The 17721-nt window shown below is 47.3% G+C and overlaps 1 protein-coding gene across 11 annotated transcripts in view; it reads left to right on the top strand.

Annotated features, from left to right (window-relative positions):
* LOC135516327 (adhesion G protein-coupled receptor L3-like) overlaps nucleotides 1-17721 on the top strand; it is a 318499-nt gene that overhangs the window by 197247 nt on the left and 103531 nt on the right. For all 11 annotated transcript variants that reach the window (XM_064940528.1, XM_064940527.1, XM_064940520.1 and 8 more), the window contains 2 exons: nucleotides 13039-13389; nucleotides 16731-16834. In XM_064940528.1, the coding sequence (XP_064796600.1) occupies nucleotides 13039-13389; nucleotides 16731-16834 (455 nt within the window). The remainder of the gene's footprint in view (nucleotides 1-13038; nucleotides 13390-16730; nucleotides 16835-17721) is intronic.

Below are 17721 nucleotides of genomic sequence, written 5' to 3'. Positions count from 1 at the left end.
TTCACGTGTGATACGAGAGATGCTCATCGCTATCCCTTTAAAAATGGATGAATAAATAGAAAGCGTCATGAACAAGTGAGGTAGATGTAACGTTGTGCTCTGGGATATGTTCCCCTCCATCACTCCATATGATGATTTCTGCGGAAGGAGGCAAGGAGCCGTTGTGCATTGTAGCACAGATTAATGTTAATGCGTTACTGTCATTGCTGATGGCGAAGGTAAAGTCTTTGACGAAAGGGAGACAAGTTAGACCTATTTCTGCCTTCGTTCTCTTATGATTGGCGGGTAGAAGAAGAGCGTTATGTGACACATTAGGGTGGGTGTGTGGGCGGGTGCACGTGTACACAATGTGTGTTATTAACAGTGGCTGTATACGTTTAAGTATGATGTGCACGTATGTTTTGTGAGCAGGCAAAAGTGCTATTGGGCGTCATTAAATGTTCATTACGATTAGGGAAAACGATGCCTCTGTGCCTCCTGTTAGTTTGATTAAATAGGATGCTTGTCAAGGCAGTCTTTATTGATGGAGTAGCCCCACAGCAGTCGACGGATACCTAGGGATCTTAAAAACACTTCAACACACTGTTTGTTGGAGAGAATAAAGCCTTGAAACTGTTTTTTTTTACCACTAGAAAAAAAAAAAGATATTTACTCAAATAGCGGGATACTTTTGTTTGTTGTTGAATGCCACTGAATGTGTTTCACTGCTGATTTGTAATTCTTACCCTTTAATCAAGGACTTATTTAGACCTGGGACACCAGGTGGGTGTTAATTATCAGGTAGAACAGAAAAGCAGCAGTAGTCCAGACCTCTGGACCTCCAGGCTGGATATAAATACCCCTACCATAGGCTTACACATTGTCAATGTAACATGCTTCACACTTACACAAAAGCCCCTGCACTACTTCATTTACTTTTTAAGGTATTTTCTAACTTTATGGAACAGCTAGAGAGAGAGAGAGAGAGAGAGAGAGAGAGCGAGAGAGAGGATGGCTGTGGGAAACGATGCAGAGAGATTGTGTCAAATGGTAGTAGGTTGTCACTGTAGACAGTTGTGCCAGAGGCTGCAGCATTACCGCTAGACCAGCCAGGCCACACAAAGGACCCTGTTTTCATCCTGTATTATCCCCCTTTATTGTAGGATGGTATCAGCATCGTCGATCATGCTTGTCACTTTTGCTGCACTTAACTATTTGTAGACGAGCAAACGCCTGCTTCATGATTGCATTTGGAATGGATTGCCGCATCAGAGTGGATATGGGAACTAACCTCTATTCTCCAGAGAGCTAGGTTTCCCTCGGGTTCTACCTCCTATATCCTGGGGCCCACTAAGACACAAGATAATGGCCACAGAGGTGAGAGTTAAAGGGACAGCTCCCTTTATAAGAGGAAGTGTTCCTCTGTGTGTGTGTGTGTGTGTGTGTGTGTGTGTGTGTGTGTGTGTGTGTGTGTGTGTGTGTGTGTGTGTGTGTGTGTGTGTGTGTGTGTGTGTGTGTGTGTGTGGTCATTGATTTGCCTGCCCTCTCCCACTGTTTGCTGGAGTGTTATGAGGCCTGACCTTTCCATCCTGGCCCTAACCATTTACAGCTAAGCTGAGACCACACAGTCATAAGATGCTTGTTTATAAATGCAATCAGGGAGAGCAGGGGAGGGAGGAGAGTGGAGGTGGAGGTGGGCTTTAGCTGAAATGATTGATGAGCATATCATGGGGGATTGTAATGATGTAGAGGGGTGTGTTTGTTTGTGTGTGTGTGGTGGGGGTAGGGGTGTGTGTTTGTAGATCTGCCTACGGTGTGTTTGCCTTTGATAGCTACGGTGTAAGTGGGGGGGAGGGGGCTGTGTGTAGAATCAAACCCTTAACCCAAGACCTCAGGGAAACAAGATCATAAGAGAATCTTTAATGTGTATCTGCGCTTGTGATGTACAGATCAGCTGTTTGGTCACCCACACCTGCAATTGCTAATAACCCATCCATAACTGCCCGACTTTGTGATGATTTGATTTGTTGTCGGGGTGCAGGATTTTCTTTTGCCTAAATGTTTCTGCTTATAATTTCCGCCATTTTGGTAGACTATTTGTTAGTCAACTTGTCTACAATTAGATACATACAGCACATCTTCTGTGATTATGTTGCCCTAGAAGATTAAATAAACCCTTGCTCACCAGAATGTCATAAATCAACAATATTCAACAAAATCAACAAAAGCTTTGACAAAGGCCTTGAAGACAATACGTAAAGCTTAATAAAAAACAGTGAAACTGGTAAGAGCAGTGTGGGTTTGTCTTTCCTAAATCTATAGAATGAAATTAATGCTTCAATCTTCACAGAACAAAAATATAAACGTAATATGTAAAGTGTTGGTCCCATGTTTCTTGAACTGAAATAAAAGATCCCAGAAACTTTCCATACGCACAAAACATGATAATTACACAGGTGCACCTTGTGCTGGGGATAATAAAATGTCAATCTAAAATGTGCAGTTTTGTCACTCAACACATTTCCACAGATGTCTCAAGTTTTGAGGGAGTGCACAATTGGCATGCTGACTGCCGGGAATGTCCACCAGAGCTGTTGCCAGAATGTTCATTTTTCAACCATAAGCCAAGCATTGTTTTAGAAAATGTGGCAGGACAACCAACCGGTCTCAAATGCAGACCATGTATATTGGGTCGTGTTGGCAAGGGGTTGGCTGATCAACGTTGTGAACAGAGTGCCCCATGGTGGCAGTGTGATTATGGTATCGGCAGGCAAAAGCTACGGACAACAAACACAATTGCATTTTATCGATGGCGATTTGAATGCACAGAAATACTGTGAGGAGATCCTGAGGCCCATTGTAAGGCCTTTTTCTTTTTTTAAGTATCTGTGAGTATCTGCTTTCCCAGTCATGTGACATTTTTATTTATTTTTTATTTATCTGTTATTTTACCAGGTAAGTTGACTGAGAACACATTCTCTTTTACAGCAATGACCTGGGGAATAGTTACAGGGGAGGGGGATGATTGAGCCAATTGTAAACTGGGGATTAATTAGGTGACCGTGATGGTTTGAGGGCCAGATTGGGAATTTAGCCAGGACACTGGGGTTAACACCCCTACTCTTACGATAAGTGCCTTGGGATCTTTAATGACCTCAGAGAGTCAGGACACCCGTTTAATGTCCCATCCGAAAGACGGCACCCTACACAGGGCAGTGTCCCCAATCACTGCCTTGGGGCATTGGGATATTTTTTAGACCAGAGGAAAGAGTGCCTCCTACTGGCCCTCCAACACCACTTCCAGCAGCATCTCGTCTCCCATCCAGGGACTGACTAGGACCAACCAAATCCATAGATTAGGGCTTTTTTTGTTTGGACAGATTTCGTCATATGAACTGTAACTCAGTCAAAACTTTGATATTTTAGCATGTTGCGTTTTATATTTTTGTTCAGTATAGTTGACATCAGTAAAGTTTTCTGTCATCTCTGCTTCTTTTGCGGAGCAAACATTACTGGCCCTCCCTTATCTTTATTTTAAACTCTCCATTTCGCAGCTTTTCTTTTATTGAAAAACACAGACATTGTCCTTTTTGCCTCTGTAGATTGACATGTACTTTTTCTGCCCATTCCCAAAAGCATTTGGCGATTAGCGTGTAGGCTGTTTGGCACGCGTACACTTAGGCCCTAAAGCTTATAGGCTTACACACTAATGCCAGATAGCATAAAAATAATGAAAAAAACATCAATGTAGCCTATAAATAAATAAGTTGTACACGAACTATACATTTATACATTTTTTTATGTATTGTTTTCTCTTTATTCAACCCACCTGGCACCCACCTGACCTTCATCCACACAATAATTCATGAATTCTAAACCCGCCTGCCCCACAGATATAACCACAGGGACTGCAGGTTGAACCCACACATCACTAATCCGCTTCGCGGGGAGACAAAGAAAGACAATGTCATATTTACGACACCATTGTCTTCCTCCTCACCCTCCTGGAATCACACAGCTACAATTCTGTTATTGACTTGTTATGCAGAAATGCTTGGTATGTACACAAACACATTTTAAATACTTTTTTGAATCCACAAATCACATTGCATCATAAATGATTTTTAAAGGTTGTTGATGCAAGGACACTTAATGAAATAAAAAGGACCTTCTCTACCACACAGCTAGGCTCCCCCATAACGGCTGAAACACAGCAATACCTTCTCCTTCACACAGCTAGTCCCCCTCCATAACGGCTGAAACCCAGCAGTACCTTCTCTACCACACAGCTAGGCTCCCCCATAACGGCTGAAACACAGCAATACCTTCTCCTTCACACAGCTAGTCCCCCTCCATAACGGCTGAAACCCAGCAGTACCTTCTCCTCCACACAGCTAGTCTCCTCCATAACGGCTGAAACACAGCAGTACCTTCTGTTCCACACAGCTAGTCTCCTCCATAACGGCTGAAACACAGTAGTACCTTCTGTTCCACACAGCTAGTCTCCTCCATAATGGCTGAAACACAGCAGTACCTTCTCCTCCACACAGCTAGTCTCCTCCATAACGGCTGAAACACCTTCTCCTCCACACAGCTAGTCTCCTCCATAACGGCTGAAACACCTTCTCCTCCACACAGCTAGTCTCCTCCATAACGGCTGAAACACCTTCTCCTCCACACAGCTAGTCTCCTCCATAATGGCTGAAACACAGCAGTACCTTCTCCTCCACACAGCTAGTCTCCTCCATAACGGCTGAAACACAGCAGTACCTTCTCCACACAGCTATTCTCCTCCATAAAGGCTAAAACACAGCAGTACCTTCTCCCCCACACAGCTAGTCTCCCCCATAACGGCTGAAACACAGCAGTACCTTCTCCTCCACACAGCTATTCTCCTCCATAACGGCTGAAACACAGCAGTACCTTCTGTTCCACACAGCTAGTCTCCTCCATAACGGCTGAAACACAGTAGTACCTTCTGTTCCACACAGCTATTCTCCTCCATAACGGCTGAAACACAGTAGTACCTTCTGTTCCACACAGCTAGTCTCCTCCATAACGGCTGAAACACAGCAGTACCTTCTCCTCCACACAGCTAGTCTCCTCCATAACGGCTGAAACACAGCAGTACCTTCTCCTCCACACAGCTAGTCTCCTCCATAACGGCTGAAACACCTTCTCCTCCACACAGCTAGTCTCCTCCATAATGGCTGAAACACCTTCTCCTCCACACAGCTAGTCTCCTCCATAACGGCTGAAACACAGCAGTACCTTCTCCTCCACACAGCTAGTCTCCTCCATAATGGCTGAAACACAGCAGTACCTTCTCCTCCACACAGCTAGTCTCCTCCATAACGGCTGAAACACAGCAGTACCTTCTCCACACAGCTATTCTCCTCCATAACGGCTAAAACACAGCAGTACCTTCTCCCCCACACAGCTAGTCTCCCCATAACGGCTGAAACACCTTCTCCTCCAGCAGTACCTTCTCCTCCACACAGCTAGTCCCCCCCATAATGGCTGAAACCAGCAGTACCTTCTCCTCCACACAGCTAGTCTCCTCCATAACGGCTGAAACACAGCAGTACCTTCTCCTCCACACAGCTATTCTCCTCCATAACGGCTGAAACACAGCAGTACCTTCTCCTCCACACAGCTAGTCTCCTCCATAACGGCTGAAACACAGCAGTACCTTCTCCTCCACACAGCTAGTCTCCTCCATAACGGCTGAAACACCTTCTCCTCCACACAGCTAGTCTCCTCCATAACGGCTGAAACACCTTCTCCTCCACACAGCTAGTCTCATCCATAATGGCTGAAACACAGCAGTACCTTCTCCACACAGCTAGTCTCCCCCATAACGGCTGAAACACAGCAGTACCTTCTCCTCCACACAGCTCGTCCCCCTCCATAACGGCTGAAACCCAGCAGTACCTTCTCCTCCATACAGCTATTCTCCTCCATAACGGCTGAAACACAGCAGTACCTTCTGTTCCACACAGCTAGTCTCCTCCATAATGGCTGAAACACCTTCTCCTCCACACAGCTAGTCTCCTCCATAACGGCTGAAACACAGCAGTACCTTCTCCTCCACACAGCTATTCTCCTCCATAATGGCTGAAACACCTTCTCCTCCACACAGCTAGTCTCCTCCATAACGGCTGAAACACAGCAGTACCTTCTCCTCCACACAGCTATTCTCCTCCATAACGGCTGAAACACAGCAGTACCTTCTCCTCCACACAGCTAGTCTCCTCCATAACGGCTGAAACACAGCAGTACCTTCTCCTCCACACAGCTAGTCTCCTCCATAACGGCTGAAACACCTTCTCCTCCACACAGCTAGTCTCCTCCATAACGGCTGAAACACCTTCTCCTCCACACAGCTAGTCTCATCCATAATGGCTGAAACACAGCAGTACCTTCTCCTCCACACAGCTAGTCTCCCCCATAACGGCTGAAACACAGCAGTACCTTCTCCTCCACACAGCTATTCTCCTCCATAACGGCTGAAACCCAGCAGTACCTTCTCCTCCACACAGCTATTCTCCTCCATAACGGCTGAAACACAGCAGTACCTTCTGTTCCACACAGCTAGTCTCCTCCATAATGGCTGAAACACCTTCTCCTCCACACAGCTAGTCTCCTCCATAACGGCTGAAACACAGCAGTACCTTCTCCCCCACACAGCTAGTCTCCTCCATAACGGCTGAAACACAGCAGTACCTTCTCCTCCACACAGCTAGTCTCCTCCATAACGGCTGAAACACCTTCTCCTCCACACAGCTAGTCTCCTCCATAACGGATGAAACACAGCAGTACCTTCTCCCCCACACAGCTAGTCTCCCCCATAACGGCTGAAACACAGCCAGTACCTTCTCCTCCACACAGCTAGTCTCCTCCATAATGGCTGAAACACATCAGTACCTTCTCCCCCACACAGCTAGTCTCCTCCATAACGGCTGAAACACAGCAGTACCTTCTCCCCCACACAGCTAGTCTCCTCCATAACGACTGAAACACAGCAGTACCTTCTCCTCCACACAGCTAGTCTCCTCCATAACGGCTGAAACACCAGTCTTCCTCCACACAGCTAGTCTCCTCCATAACAAATGAAACACCTTCTCCTCCACACAGCTAGTCTCCTCCATAACGGCTGAAACACCTTCTCCTCCACACAGCTAGTCTCCTCCATAACGGCTGAAACACAGCAGTACCTTCTCCTCCACACAGCTAGTCTCCTCCATAATGGCTGAAACACAGCAGTACCTTCTCCTCCACACAGCTAGTCTCCTCCATAACGGCTGAAACACAGCAGTACCTTCTCCTCCACACAGCTAGGCTCCCCCATAACGGCTGAAACACAGCAATACCTTCTCCTTCACACAGCTAGTCCCCCTCCATAACGGCTGAAACCCAGCAGTACCTTCTCCTCCACACAGCTAGTCTCCTCCATAACGGCTGAAACACAGCAGTACCTTCTGTTCCACACAGCTAGTCTCCTCCATAACGGCTGAAACACAGTAGTACCTTCTGTTCCACACAGCTAGTCTCCTCCATAATGGCTGAAACACAGCAGTACCTTCTCCTCCACACAGCTAGTCTCCTCCATAACGGCTGAAACACAGCAGTACCTTCTCCTCCACACAGCTAGTCTCCTCCATAACAGCTGAAACACCTTCTCCTCCACACAGCTAGTCTCCTCCATAACAGCTGAAACACCTTCTCCTCCACACAGCTAGCCTCCTCCATAACGGCTGAAACACCTTCTCCTCCACACAGCTAGTCTCCTCCATAATGGCTGAAACACAGCAGTACCTTCTCCTCCACACAGCTAGTCTCCTCCATAACGGCTGAAACACAACAGTACCTTCTCCACACAGCTATTCTCCTCCATAAAGGCTAAAACACAGCAGTACCTTCTCCCCCACACAGCTAGTCTCCCCCATAACGGCTGAAACACAGCAGTACCTTCTCCTCCACACAGCTATTCTCCTCCATAACGGCTGAAACACAGCAGTACCTTCTGTTCCACACAGCTAGTCTCCTCCATAACGGCTGAAACACAGTAGTACCTTCTGTTCCACACAGCTAGTCTCCTCCATAATGGCTGAAACACAGCAGTACCTTCTCCTCCACACAGCTAGTCTCCTCCATAACGGCTGAAACACCTTCTCCTCCACACAGCTAGTCTCCTCCATAACGGCTGAAACACAGCAGTACCTTCTCCTCCACACAGCTAGTCTCCTCCATAACGGCTGAAACACCTTCTCCTCCACACAGCTAGTCTCCTCCATAACGGCTGAAACACCTTCTCCTCCACACAGCTAGTCTCCTCCATAACGGCTGAAACACAGCAGTACCTTCTCCACACAGCTAGTCTCTCTCCATAATGGCTGAAACACAGCAGTACCTTCTCCTCCACACAGCTAGTCTCCTCCATAACGGCTGAAACACAGCAGTACCTTCTCCACACAGCTATTCTCCTCCATAACGGCTAAAACACAGCAGTACCTTCTCCCCCACACAGCTAGTCTCCCCCATAACGGCTGAAACACAGCAGTACCTTCTCCTCCACACAGCTAGTCCCCCTCCATAATGGCTGAAACCCAGCAGTACCTTCTCCTCCACACAGCTAGTCTCCTCCATAACGGCTGAAACACAGCAGTACCTTCTCCTCCACACAGCTATTCTCCTCCATAACGGCTGAAACACAGCAGTACCTTCTCCTCCACACAGCTAGTCTCCTCCATAACGGCTGAAACACAGCAGTACCTTCTCCTCCACACAGCTAGTCTCCTCCATAACGGCTGAAACACCTTCTCCTCCACACAGCTAGTCTCCTCCATAACGGCTGAAACACCTTCTCCTCCACACAGCTAGTCTCATCCATAATGGCTGAAACACAGCAGTACCTTCTCCACACAGCTATTCTCCTCCATAACGGCTAAAACACAGCAGTACCTTCTCCCCCAAACAGCTAGTCTCCCCCATAACGGCTGAAACACAGCAGTAACTTCTCCTCCACACAGCTCGTCCCCCTCCATAACGGCTGAAACCCAGCAGTACCTTCTCCTCCACACAGCTAGTCTCCTCCATAACGGCTGAAACACAGCAGTACCTTCTCCTCCACACAGCTATTCTCCTCCATAACGGCTGAAACACAGCAGTACCTTCTGTTCCACACAGCTAGTCTCCTCCATAATGGCTGAAACACAGCAGTACCTTCTCCCCCACACAGCTAGTCTCCCCCATAACGGCTGAAACACAGCAGTACCTTCTCCTCCACACAGCTCGTCCCCCTCCATAACGGCTGAAACCCAGCAGTACCTTCTCCTCCATACAGCTATTCTCCTCCATAACGGCTGAAACACAGCAGTACCTTCTCCCCACACAGCTAGTCTCCTCCATAATGGCTGAAACACCTTTCTCCTCCACACAGCTAGTCTCCTCCATAACGGCTGAAACACCTTCTCCTCCACACAGCTAGTCTCCTCCATAACGGCTGAAACACCTTCTCCTCCACACAGCTAGTCTCATCCATAACGGCTGAAACACAGCAGTACCTTCTCCTCCACACAGCTAGTCTCCTCCATAACGGCTGAAACACAGCAGTACCTTCTCCTCCACACAGCTAGTCTCCTCCATAATGGCTGAAACACAGCAGTACCTTCTCCCCCACACAGCTAGTCTCCTCCATAACGGCTGAAACACAGCAGTACCTTCTCCCCCACACAGCTAGTCTCCTCCATAACGGCTGAAACACCTTCTCCTCCACACAGCTAGTCTCTTCCATAACAAATGAAACACCTTCTCCTCCACACAGCTAGTCTCCTCCATAACGGCTGAAACACCTTCAGTACCTTCTCCCACAGCTAGTCTCCTCCATAATGGCTGAAACACCAGTCCTTCTCCCCCACACAGCTAGTCTCCCCCATAACGGCTGAAACACAGCAGTAACTTCTCCTCCACACAGCTAGTCTCCTCCATAACGGCTGAAACACAGCAGTACCTTCTCCTCCACACAGCTATTCTCCTCCATAACGGCTGAAACACAGCAGTACCTTCTGTTCCACACAGCTAGTCTCCTCCATAATGGCTGAAACACAGCAGTACCTTCTCCTCCACACAGCTAGTCTCCTCCATAACGGCTGAAACACAGCAGTACCTTCTCTTCCACACAGCTAGTCTCCTCCATAACGACTGAAACACCTTCTCCTCCACACAGCTAGTCTCATCCATAACGGCTGAAACACAGCAGTACCTTCTCCTCCACACAGCTAGTCTCCTCCATAACGGCTGAAACACAGCAGTACCTTCTCCACACAGCTATTCTCCTCCATAACGGCTAAAACACAGCAGTACCTTCTCCCCCAAACAGCTAGTCTCCCCCATAACGGCTGAAACACAGCAGTAACTTCTCCTCCACACAGCTCGTCCCCCTCCATAACGGCTGAAACCCAGCAGTACCTTCTCCTCCACACAGCTAGTCTCCTCCATAACGGCTGAAACACAGCAGTACCTTCTCCTCCACACAGCTATTCTCCTCCATAACGGCTGAAACACAGCAGTACCTTCTGTTCCACACAGCTAGTCTCCTCCATAATGGCTGAAACACAGCAGTACCTTCTCCCCCACACAGCTAGTCTCCCCCATAACGGCTGAAACACAGCAGTACCTTCTCCTCCACACAGCTCGTCCCCCTCCATAACGGCTGAAACCCAGCAGTACCTTCTCCTCCACACAGCTATTCTCCTCCATAACGGCTGAAACACAGCAGTACCTTCTGTTCCACACAGCTAGTCTCCTCCATAATGGCTGAAACACAGCAGTACCTTCTCCTCCACACAGCTAGTCTCCTCCATAACGGCTGAAACACAGCAGTACCTTCTCCTCCACACAGCTAGTCTCCTCCATAACGGCTGAAACACCTTCTCCTCCACACAGCTAGTCTCCTCCATAACGGCTGAAACACAGCAGTACCTTCTCCTCCACACAGCTAGTCTCCTCCATAACGGCTGAAACACAGCAGTACCTTCTCCACACAGCTATTCTCCTCCATAACGGCTAAAACACAGCAGTACCTTCTCCCCCACACAGCTAGTCTCCCCCATAACGGCTGAAACACAGCCAGTACCTTCTCCTCCACACAGCTAGTCTCCTCCATAATGGCTGAAACACATCAGTACCTTCTCCCCCACACAGCTAGTCTCCTCCATAACGGCTGAAACACAGCAGTACCTTCTCCCCCACACAGCTAGTCTACTCCATAATGACTGAAACACCTTCTCCTCCACACAGCTAGTCTCCTCCATAACGACTGAAACACCTTCTCCTCCACACAGCTAGTCTCCTCCATAACAAATGAAACACCTTCTCCTCCACACAGCTAGTCTCCTCCATAACGGCTGAAACACCTTCTCCTCCACACAGCTAGTCTCCTCCATAACGGCTGAAACCCAGCAGTACCTTCTCCTCCACACAGCTATTCTCCTCCATAACGGCTGAAACACAGCAGTACCTTCTCCTCCACACAGCTATTCTCCTCCATAATGGCTGAAACACAGCAGTACCTTCTGTTCCACACAGCTAGTCTCCTCCATAATGGCTGAAACACAGCATTACCTTCTGTTCCACACAGCTATTCTCCTCCATAACGGCTGAAATACAGCAGTACCTTCTGTTCCACACAGCTAGTCTCCTCCATAATGGCTGAAACACAGCAGTACCTTCTCCTCCACACAGCTAGTCTCCTCCATAACGGCTGAAACACAGCAGTACCTTCTCCACACAGCTATTCTCCTCCATAACGGCTAAAACACAGCAGTACCTTCTCCCCCACACAGCTAGTCTCCCCCATAACGGCTGAAACACAGCAGTACCTTCTCCTCCACACAGCTAGTCTCCTCCATAATGGCTGAAACACATCAGTACCTTCTCCACACAGCTAGTCTCCTCCATAACGGCTGAAACACAGCAGTACCTTCTCCTCCACACAGCTAGTCTCCTCCATAACGACTGAAACACCTTCTCCTCCACACAGCTAGTCTCCTCCATAACGACTGAAACACCTTCTCCTCCACACAGCTAGTCTCCTCCATAACAGCTGAAACACAGCAGTACCTTCTCCTCCACACAGCTAGTCTCCTCCATAACGACTGAAACACCTTCTCCTCCACACAGCTAGCCTCCTGCATTAGGGTACCTAGTCAGTTGTTATACACCACTCTTAGGCAGGCCTGCAATCTGAAGGCCATGTACCCTAAGTCTTTGTATGAACGGCAACCATTAACAACATATGCAACAGACTCCATTACATTTAACTCAGGGTGTAAAATACAGAAGGGTTCATGGTTTTCAGGGTACCAGAGTATAAGGTTGTATTTTGTTGGTAGAACTTGCAGCCTCACCTTAACAGTAAAGGTGAGCATGTCCTCACCAGTGGCAACATTCTGGTACATGGAATGGGAGACAAAGTGGTCAGCCCAGTGCAGAGCACCAAGTTTCCTCTGCAGCCTCAGGCCAGTCCAGTGCTGCTGTAGCTACATCCATCTGATACCGAGGAGTGTAGTCTTCGATTTAGGATGAGATGGTCCATCATGGGTGACAGAAGCCTCCACAACAACACAAGGGGTCTGCAACAACTGCATCAGAGGCAGTCGCGCACATACAGTCACACACACAGCTGGAAATGGATGCCTGTGTACTTAGCTGTGGGAGTTCCTAGCTGTGGGAGTCTGCCAGCTCCTCAGTAGAAACTGAGCCTGCACAACCAAGCCACACCTGCCAGATCCAATTGATCCAGTTTGAACTATCTCCTCCTAAACTGACACTGGAGATAGGAACGATTGAACCCCTCTGAGTGTTTTTGCGCTGACCCTGAAATAAATTAGCCTCTCAGACATAAATGTAGTGTGACTGAATAAACAAAGAAAATACATTGCTCAGAATCTATTTTTTGTTCTCTATCCCTATTCCATTTTGAAGGCTGTTATTTCTCCCACAACTCTTTTTTTTCTCAGTTTACTGATTCTCTTTCTTTCATCTCTCTTGCTACAGAATCGTCATCGTCTGTGATCGTTTTTATGGATACCACGACAACGCGGACTACAACGCGGCCGGCGACGGTTTCCATGACGACCACACCAACAACCAGCTCCACCACAACCACCAGGGCTTCTGCGACGACCCCCGTTGCCCAGCGACCGCGCACCACCTCGACTACTCTGCCGCCGCCATTGCCGCCAGCAGAGGGCAATATCCCAGAGGGCAACACAAGGTCGTCCCCGTCCTCCAAGCTCCCCAACGTCGGCATTGAGTACTGTAACCCCATGATCATGTCAGACGTGTCCTGGCCCAAGACCAGACAGGGACTGGTGGCCAGGCAACCATGCCCAACTGGAACAATAGGTAATGGGTTTGTTCTACTTAATACTGTGGTTCGCCTGCAGCAGGATGGCATTTATTGTCATGAATCTTGACCTGTAGGCGTCTCTGCAGAAAGGTGACCAGCTAGCACACCCACAAAGTTGTAAAATCAATCTAACCTTAACCAGACTGCTAACCTTAATGCTTAACTCTAACATTAAGACCAAAATGTCATTTTTTGTTTTCATTCATTTTTATGATATAGCCAATTTTGACTTTGCAGCTTGCCCATCTAGCGGAAATCGCTCAGTTCTGCCTCCAGGACAAGATTCATGACAATAAACGTCAACCTGCTACCCTGCGTCTGAAATGACATATACACTGGGACCTGGTAAAAGTACATAGACCACTATAGGCCTACGCCATGGTCATGTACAGTTGGTAGTTGTCAAATATAGCAACTCACTATCCGGGGTTGTATTATCTGACAGTGCAACAAACATGTCAGTTTAATTGTCATATGTGTTGCATATGTTTACGTAAATTATGACATCAAACAACTGCTTAAAGCACTGCGTAGTACAGGCAACGTATGTCTGAAGTATCGCCAACATGGATTAGTGATCCATGCGGGAATCAAACCCACAACCTTTCTATCGCCATGCTTTTACCAACTGAACCCACTGTATGGAATATTGAACATTATGCATAAGGTTGCCAATGGCCATGAGTCTGGCCCTCAGAGACAAACCAGAATCCTCTGCGAGCTCCTGAATTGCCCCCCAGGAATGAAGCTGATGATAAAAGACAGAGCTTTGCCCTTAAATCTGATCTTTCTCACTGGGGGTGAATTTCCAAACGTAGTCATGCAGTTAACTCAATTAATCCTGAACCCCCCCCCCCCTTCAGTTTCCCCGTAATTTGTCGTCAAACACATTCTGCCGTTGATTTCCTCAACTCTGTACGGCTACCAATATTCAACTCATTATGAAAGCATGTGTGACGTTTGGCTCGCCTGAATGTCTCCCTGAATGTTTTCCTGAAGGTTATTTACAGGAATGTTCTGTTTGTATGTATCCTCCCATGCCTTATGTTCGACTCGCTGAGAGTAGAGAAGCTAAAGATGGCAACGGTACAGGACGTATGGAACCAAGACGTGGAATCCTCCCCTACGCTTCTGCAATCCCAGGAAACAAATTAATGAACACTAAAGTGTTGTTGTGTGTGTGCTCTTTAACGAGGACCAGGCGCTTACTGTAGTTCGTAAGGTGCCACGTCACTCGTTTCCTCGTCTCCTCCTGTGCCAACTGGTATCAGCTGTCAGTTGCACAGTTCAAAATGAATGGATGCCAACATATTAAGATCCAAGAAGGTCAAGCGCCTCTGATATTAAGTGAAATAGTTTTCAAGTCAATAGTAAGCATTGATCTACGTGGAGAGAGTGATATCAAAGAGAGATGGAAGAAATGCATGTGCATGTTGCCATTAGAATCCGTATCAATGTATTAGAAGATTTGTGTTGTAACATGGCGCCCACGTTGGCAAGGGTGTCAGTGGTTGTGTCCCAGTGCTGCTCAGGGCCCGTATTCACAAAGTATCAACATTGAAGTGCTGAAATAGGGTCAGTTTTGCTGTTTAGATCATAATGAATATGATTATATGGAAATGAGCGGGTCCTGATCCTAGATCAGCGCTACTATTTTTAAGATACGTTTTGATCACAAGCCCAGAAGTATTGCAACCAGGTTTGGGGACGCTCTTGTCTCTCGCCGCCTTTTCATCCTTACCTGGCGACACCAGTCCCCGCGACGTGGCCTATCGGACGCCTCTGGCGTACGGCACAACAAGAGGGACACAAAACCACCGAAGTAGAGGACGGCTTTGAGTTTCCTCACAGGCTGTCTTTGAAAGTTCCTTGAATCCCTACCATATCTCTTTCTCTCCAACATTCTCTCCCTCTCTCCATCTTTTCTGTCTTTCTCTCCCTCTCTCTATCATTCTCTCTCCATCTTTTTCCTCCCTCTGTCTCTCTCACTCTATTGTTGTCTCTCCATCTTTATCTCTCTCTCTCTGTCAGGTTGAGGCCTATCTGATAAACCCATCAAACGTTAGGAAGTCCAAGGAGGACTGGGAAGGAAATTGTGTGTCAGTCAAAGTTGATATCAGTTAATGTTAGCAGTCTGTCTCCCCTTCCTTTCTATATTCCATGGACATGTACCAATTGGAGACTAGTGTTTTTCTTCCCCAGTCATGGAGTTGATAGTTTTAAAAAAAATACCCAATTGCAGTTTATACACAGATTGAATATAAACACTATCAATGGCATAGCCCACATGGACTTGTCCTGTTTTCCTCTATCTGTACCCCTTTACAATGCTGTGCTTCCCAAATGGCACCCTATTCCCTTCATAGTGCACTACTTTTGACTAGGGCCCATAGGGGAGTGTGAGTTTATATAGACGCAATCACCGCTTATACGCAGAGTTAGTAAAAGCACTGATAGGGGCGTAGTCCCATTTTTAACGGACCCTTTTTCAGAAGCCCTGTGTTACCCAAAGGCCACACACACACACACACGTCGCTCCACATCCCCGTCAGTACCAGTCGTCTCCCTCAGGCAGCATTAATTGACCTTTCGTAACGAACTCCAGGATTTCCGACTTAATTGGAACACAGTTTGGTGTATTTTTGCCAGGGGTTCAACTGTCGCACCCGTTTAACACATGCGGAGGTGCGCTGACTCTTAATTACTAGGTTCACACACTATCCAATATACCTCTGTAGGCCCTGAAGTGCTACCACAAAAAGAAATGACTTAATTTAACATGTAGATGACTTAATTTAACATGTAGATGACTTAATTTAACACGTAGATGACTTAATTTAACATGTAGATGATTTAACTTAACGTGAAGATGATAAAACCAGTCGATTACATTCATTTTTAACATCCCCAAATATATTTATTTTAACATTAAGTTGAATTGGTTTTAAGGACATGGTAGTTTGATTGGGAAATTGATATTTCGGGGGCAAAGTCGTGACATTCATACGGACAAACACCAACAGATTGTATGAGGATGAACAATGAAAATACAGACAAAGCAGTTGCGAGAAACAGTCGTTTCGAAGCACGTGTCTCACAGTGGAATAGTTTTTTTTTACCCTGAGGGACTGTTGGGTAACTGAAGCATGGTCTTCAGATTAGTGTTGAACCCCAATTCTGCCCTCAACTCTCCCCCTCCAGACATACGTTCAGGGGACCAACCTTTTGTTTTCTTACCAACATGGTAATTGTCATTGGTAGCATAGCGTTAATCTCCAGGGATAGCTTTGATATATGCTCTATTGTCTCTAACTCTGAGTGTTGTTTTCTTCCACAGGCGTGGCCATGTATCTGTGTATGGGGCCCGAAGGATACTGGGACCCCCAAGGGCCCGACCTCAGCAACTGTACGTCCCCGTGGGTCAATGTCATCACCCAGAAGGTAATGAGTCCCTACTTACAGACGCACGCACACTCGCGCATGGACACACACTTTGCGCTTGGCAATTCACACTTGTTCACTTGGCAACAATGGAAACTTCTTCGACCAAGGGGATACGACGCCCATCCTCCCATCCTCTAGGACAGGGCCATTGTGTTCCACTGGTTTTCTTTGTCGCTGCTGAGAAGAACATAGTCAATTAATGTCCACTCACTATAGACCCAAGAACCACAGTTGAAAGCAGCTGTCTTAGAACACTTTCCTCCCTACTGCATTGAGTTCACAATGTTGGCCAATACACCCACTACCCAATTGTGCCATTTTCTTTAGGCCCAGAGGGGTCTATCTCATTCCCCGGACAAGAGTTACTCAAAGAGCTCCACGCATTCTGTGTTTAAATCTATAATGGAGAGGCACTCACAGAATATGTGGTTATTGCAGCTACAGCAGTAGCACTAGTAGTACTAGTAGCATCACTATCCCTGTTTGTGAAATGCATCGGATCTCAAAAAACTCGCAGGAGCCCGAGGCATGCGGGCAATAACACTTATAATCCACTCCAGAGCGGCAAATCGCAGCCCCTTAACCCAACAGTGCTTTGTGGATATGGATTCACAGGTGGCTGAGGTAAAGAGAGAGAGTGAGGTAACGAGGGAGCGAGAGAGGGGGAGGTAAAGAGGGAGAGAGAGAGAGGGAGAGAGAGGGGGAGGTAAAGAGGGAGAGGTAAAGAGGGAGAGGTAAAGAGGGAGGTAAAGAGGGAGAGTGAGAGTGAGGTAAAGAGAGGGGAGTGGTAAAGAGAGAGAGTGAGTGGTAAAGAGAGAGAGTGAGTGGTAAGAGAGAGAGTGAGTGGTAAAGAGAGAGAGCGAGTGGTAAAGAGAGAGAGAGCG

The sequence above is a fragment of the Oncorhynchus masou genome, chromosome 27, assembly GCF_036934945.1.
Source record: "Oncorhynchus masou masou isolate Uvic2021 chromosome 27, UVic_Omas_1.1, whole genome shotgun sequence".
NCBI classification, from domain to species: Eukaryota; Metazoa; Chordata; class Actinopteri; order Salmoniformes; family Salmonidae; genus Oncorhynchus; species Oncorhynchus masou.
Note: the sequence above shows the minus strand (reverse complement) of the source record. Positions and strands in the feature narration are given on the sequence as shown.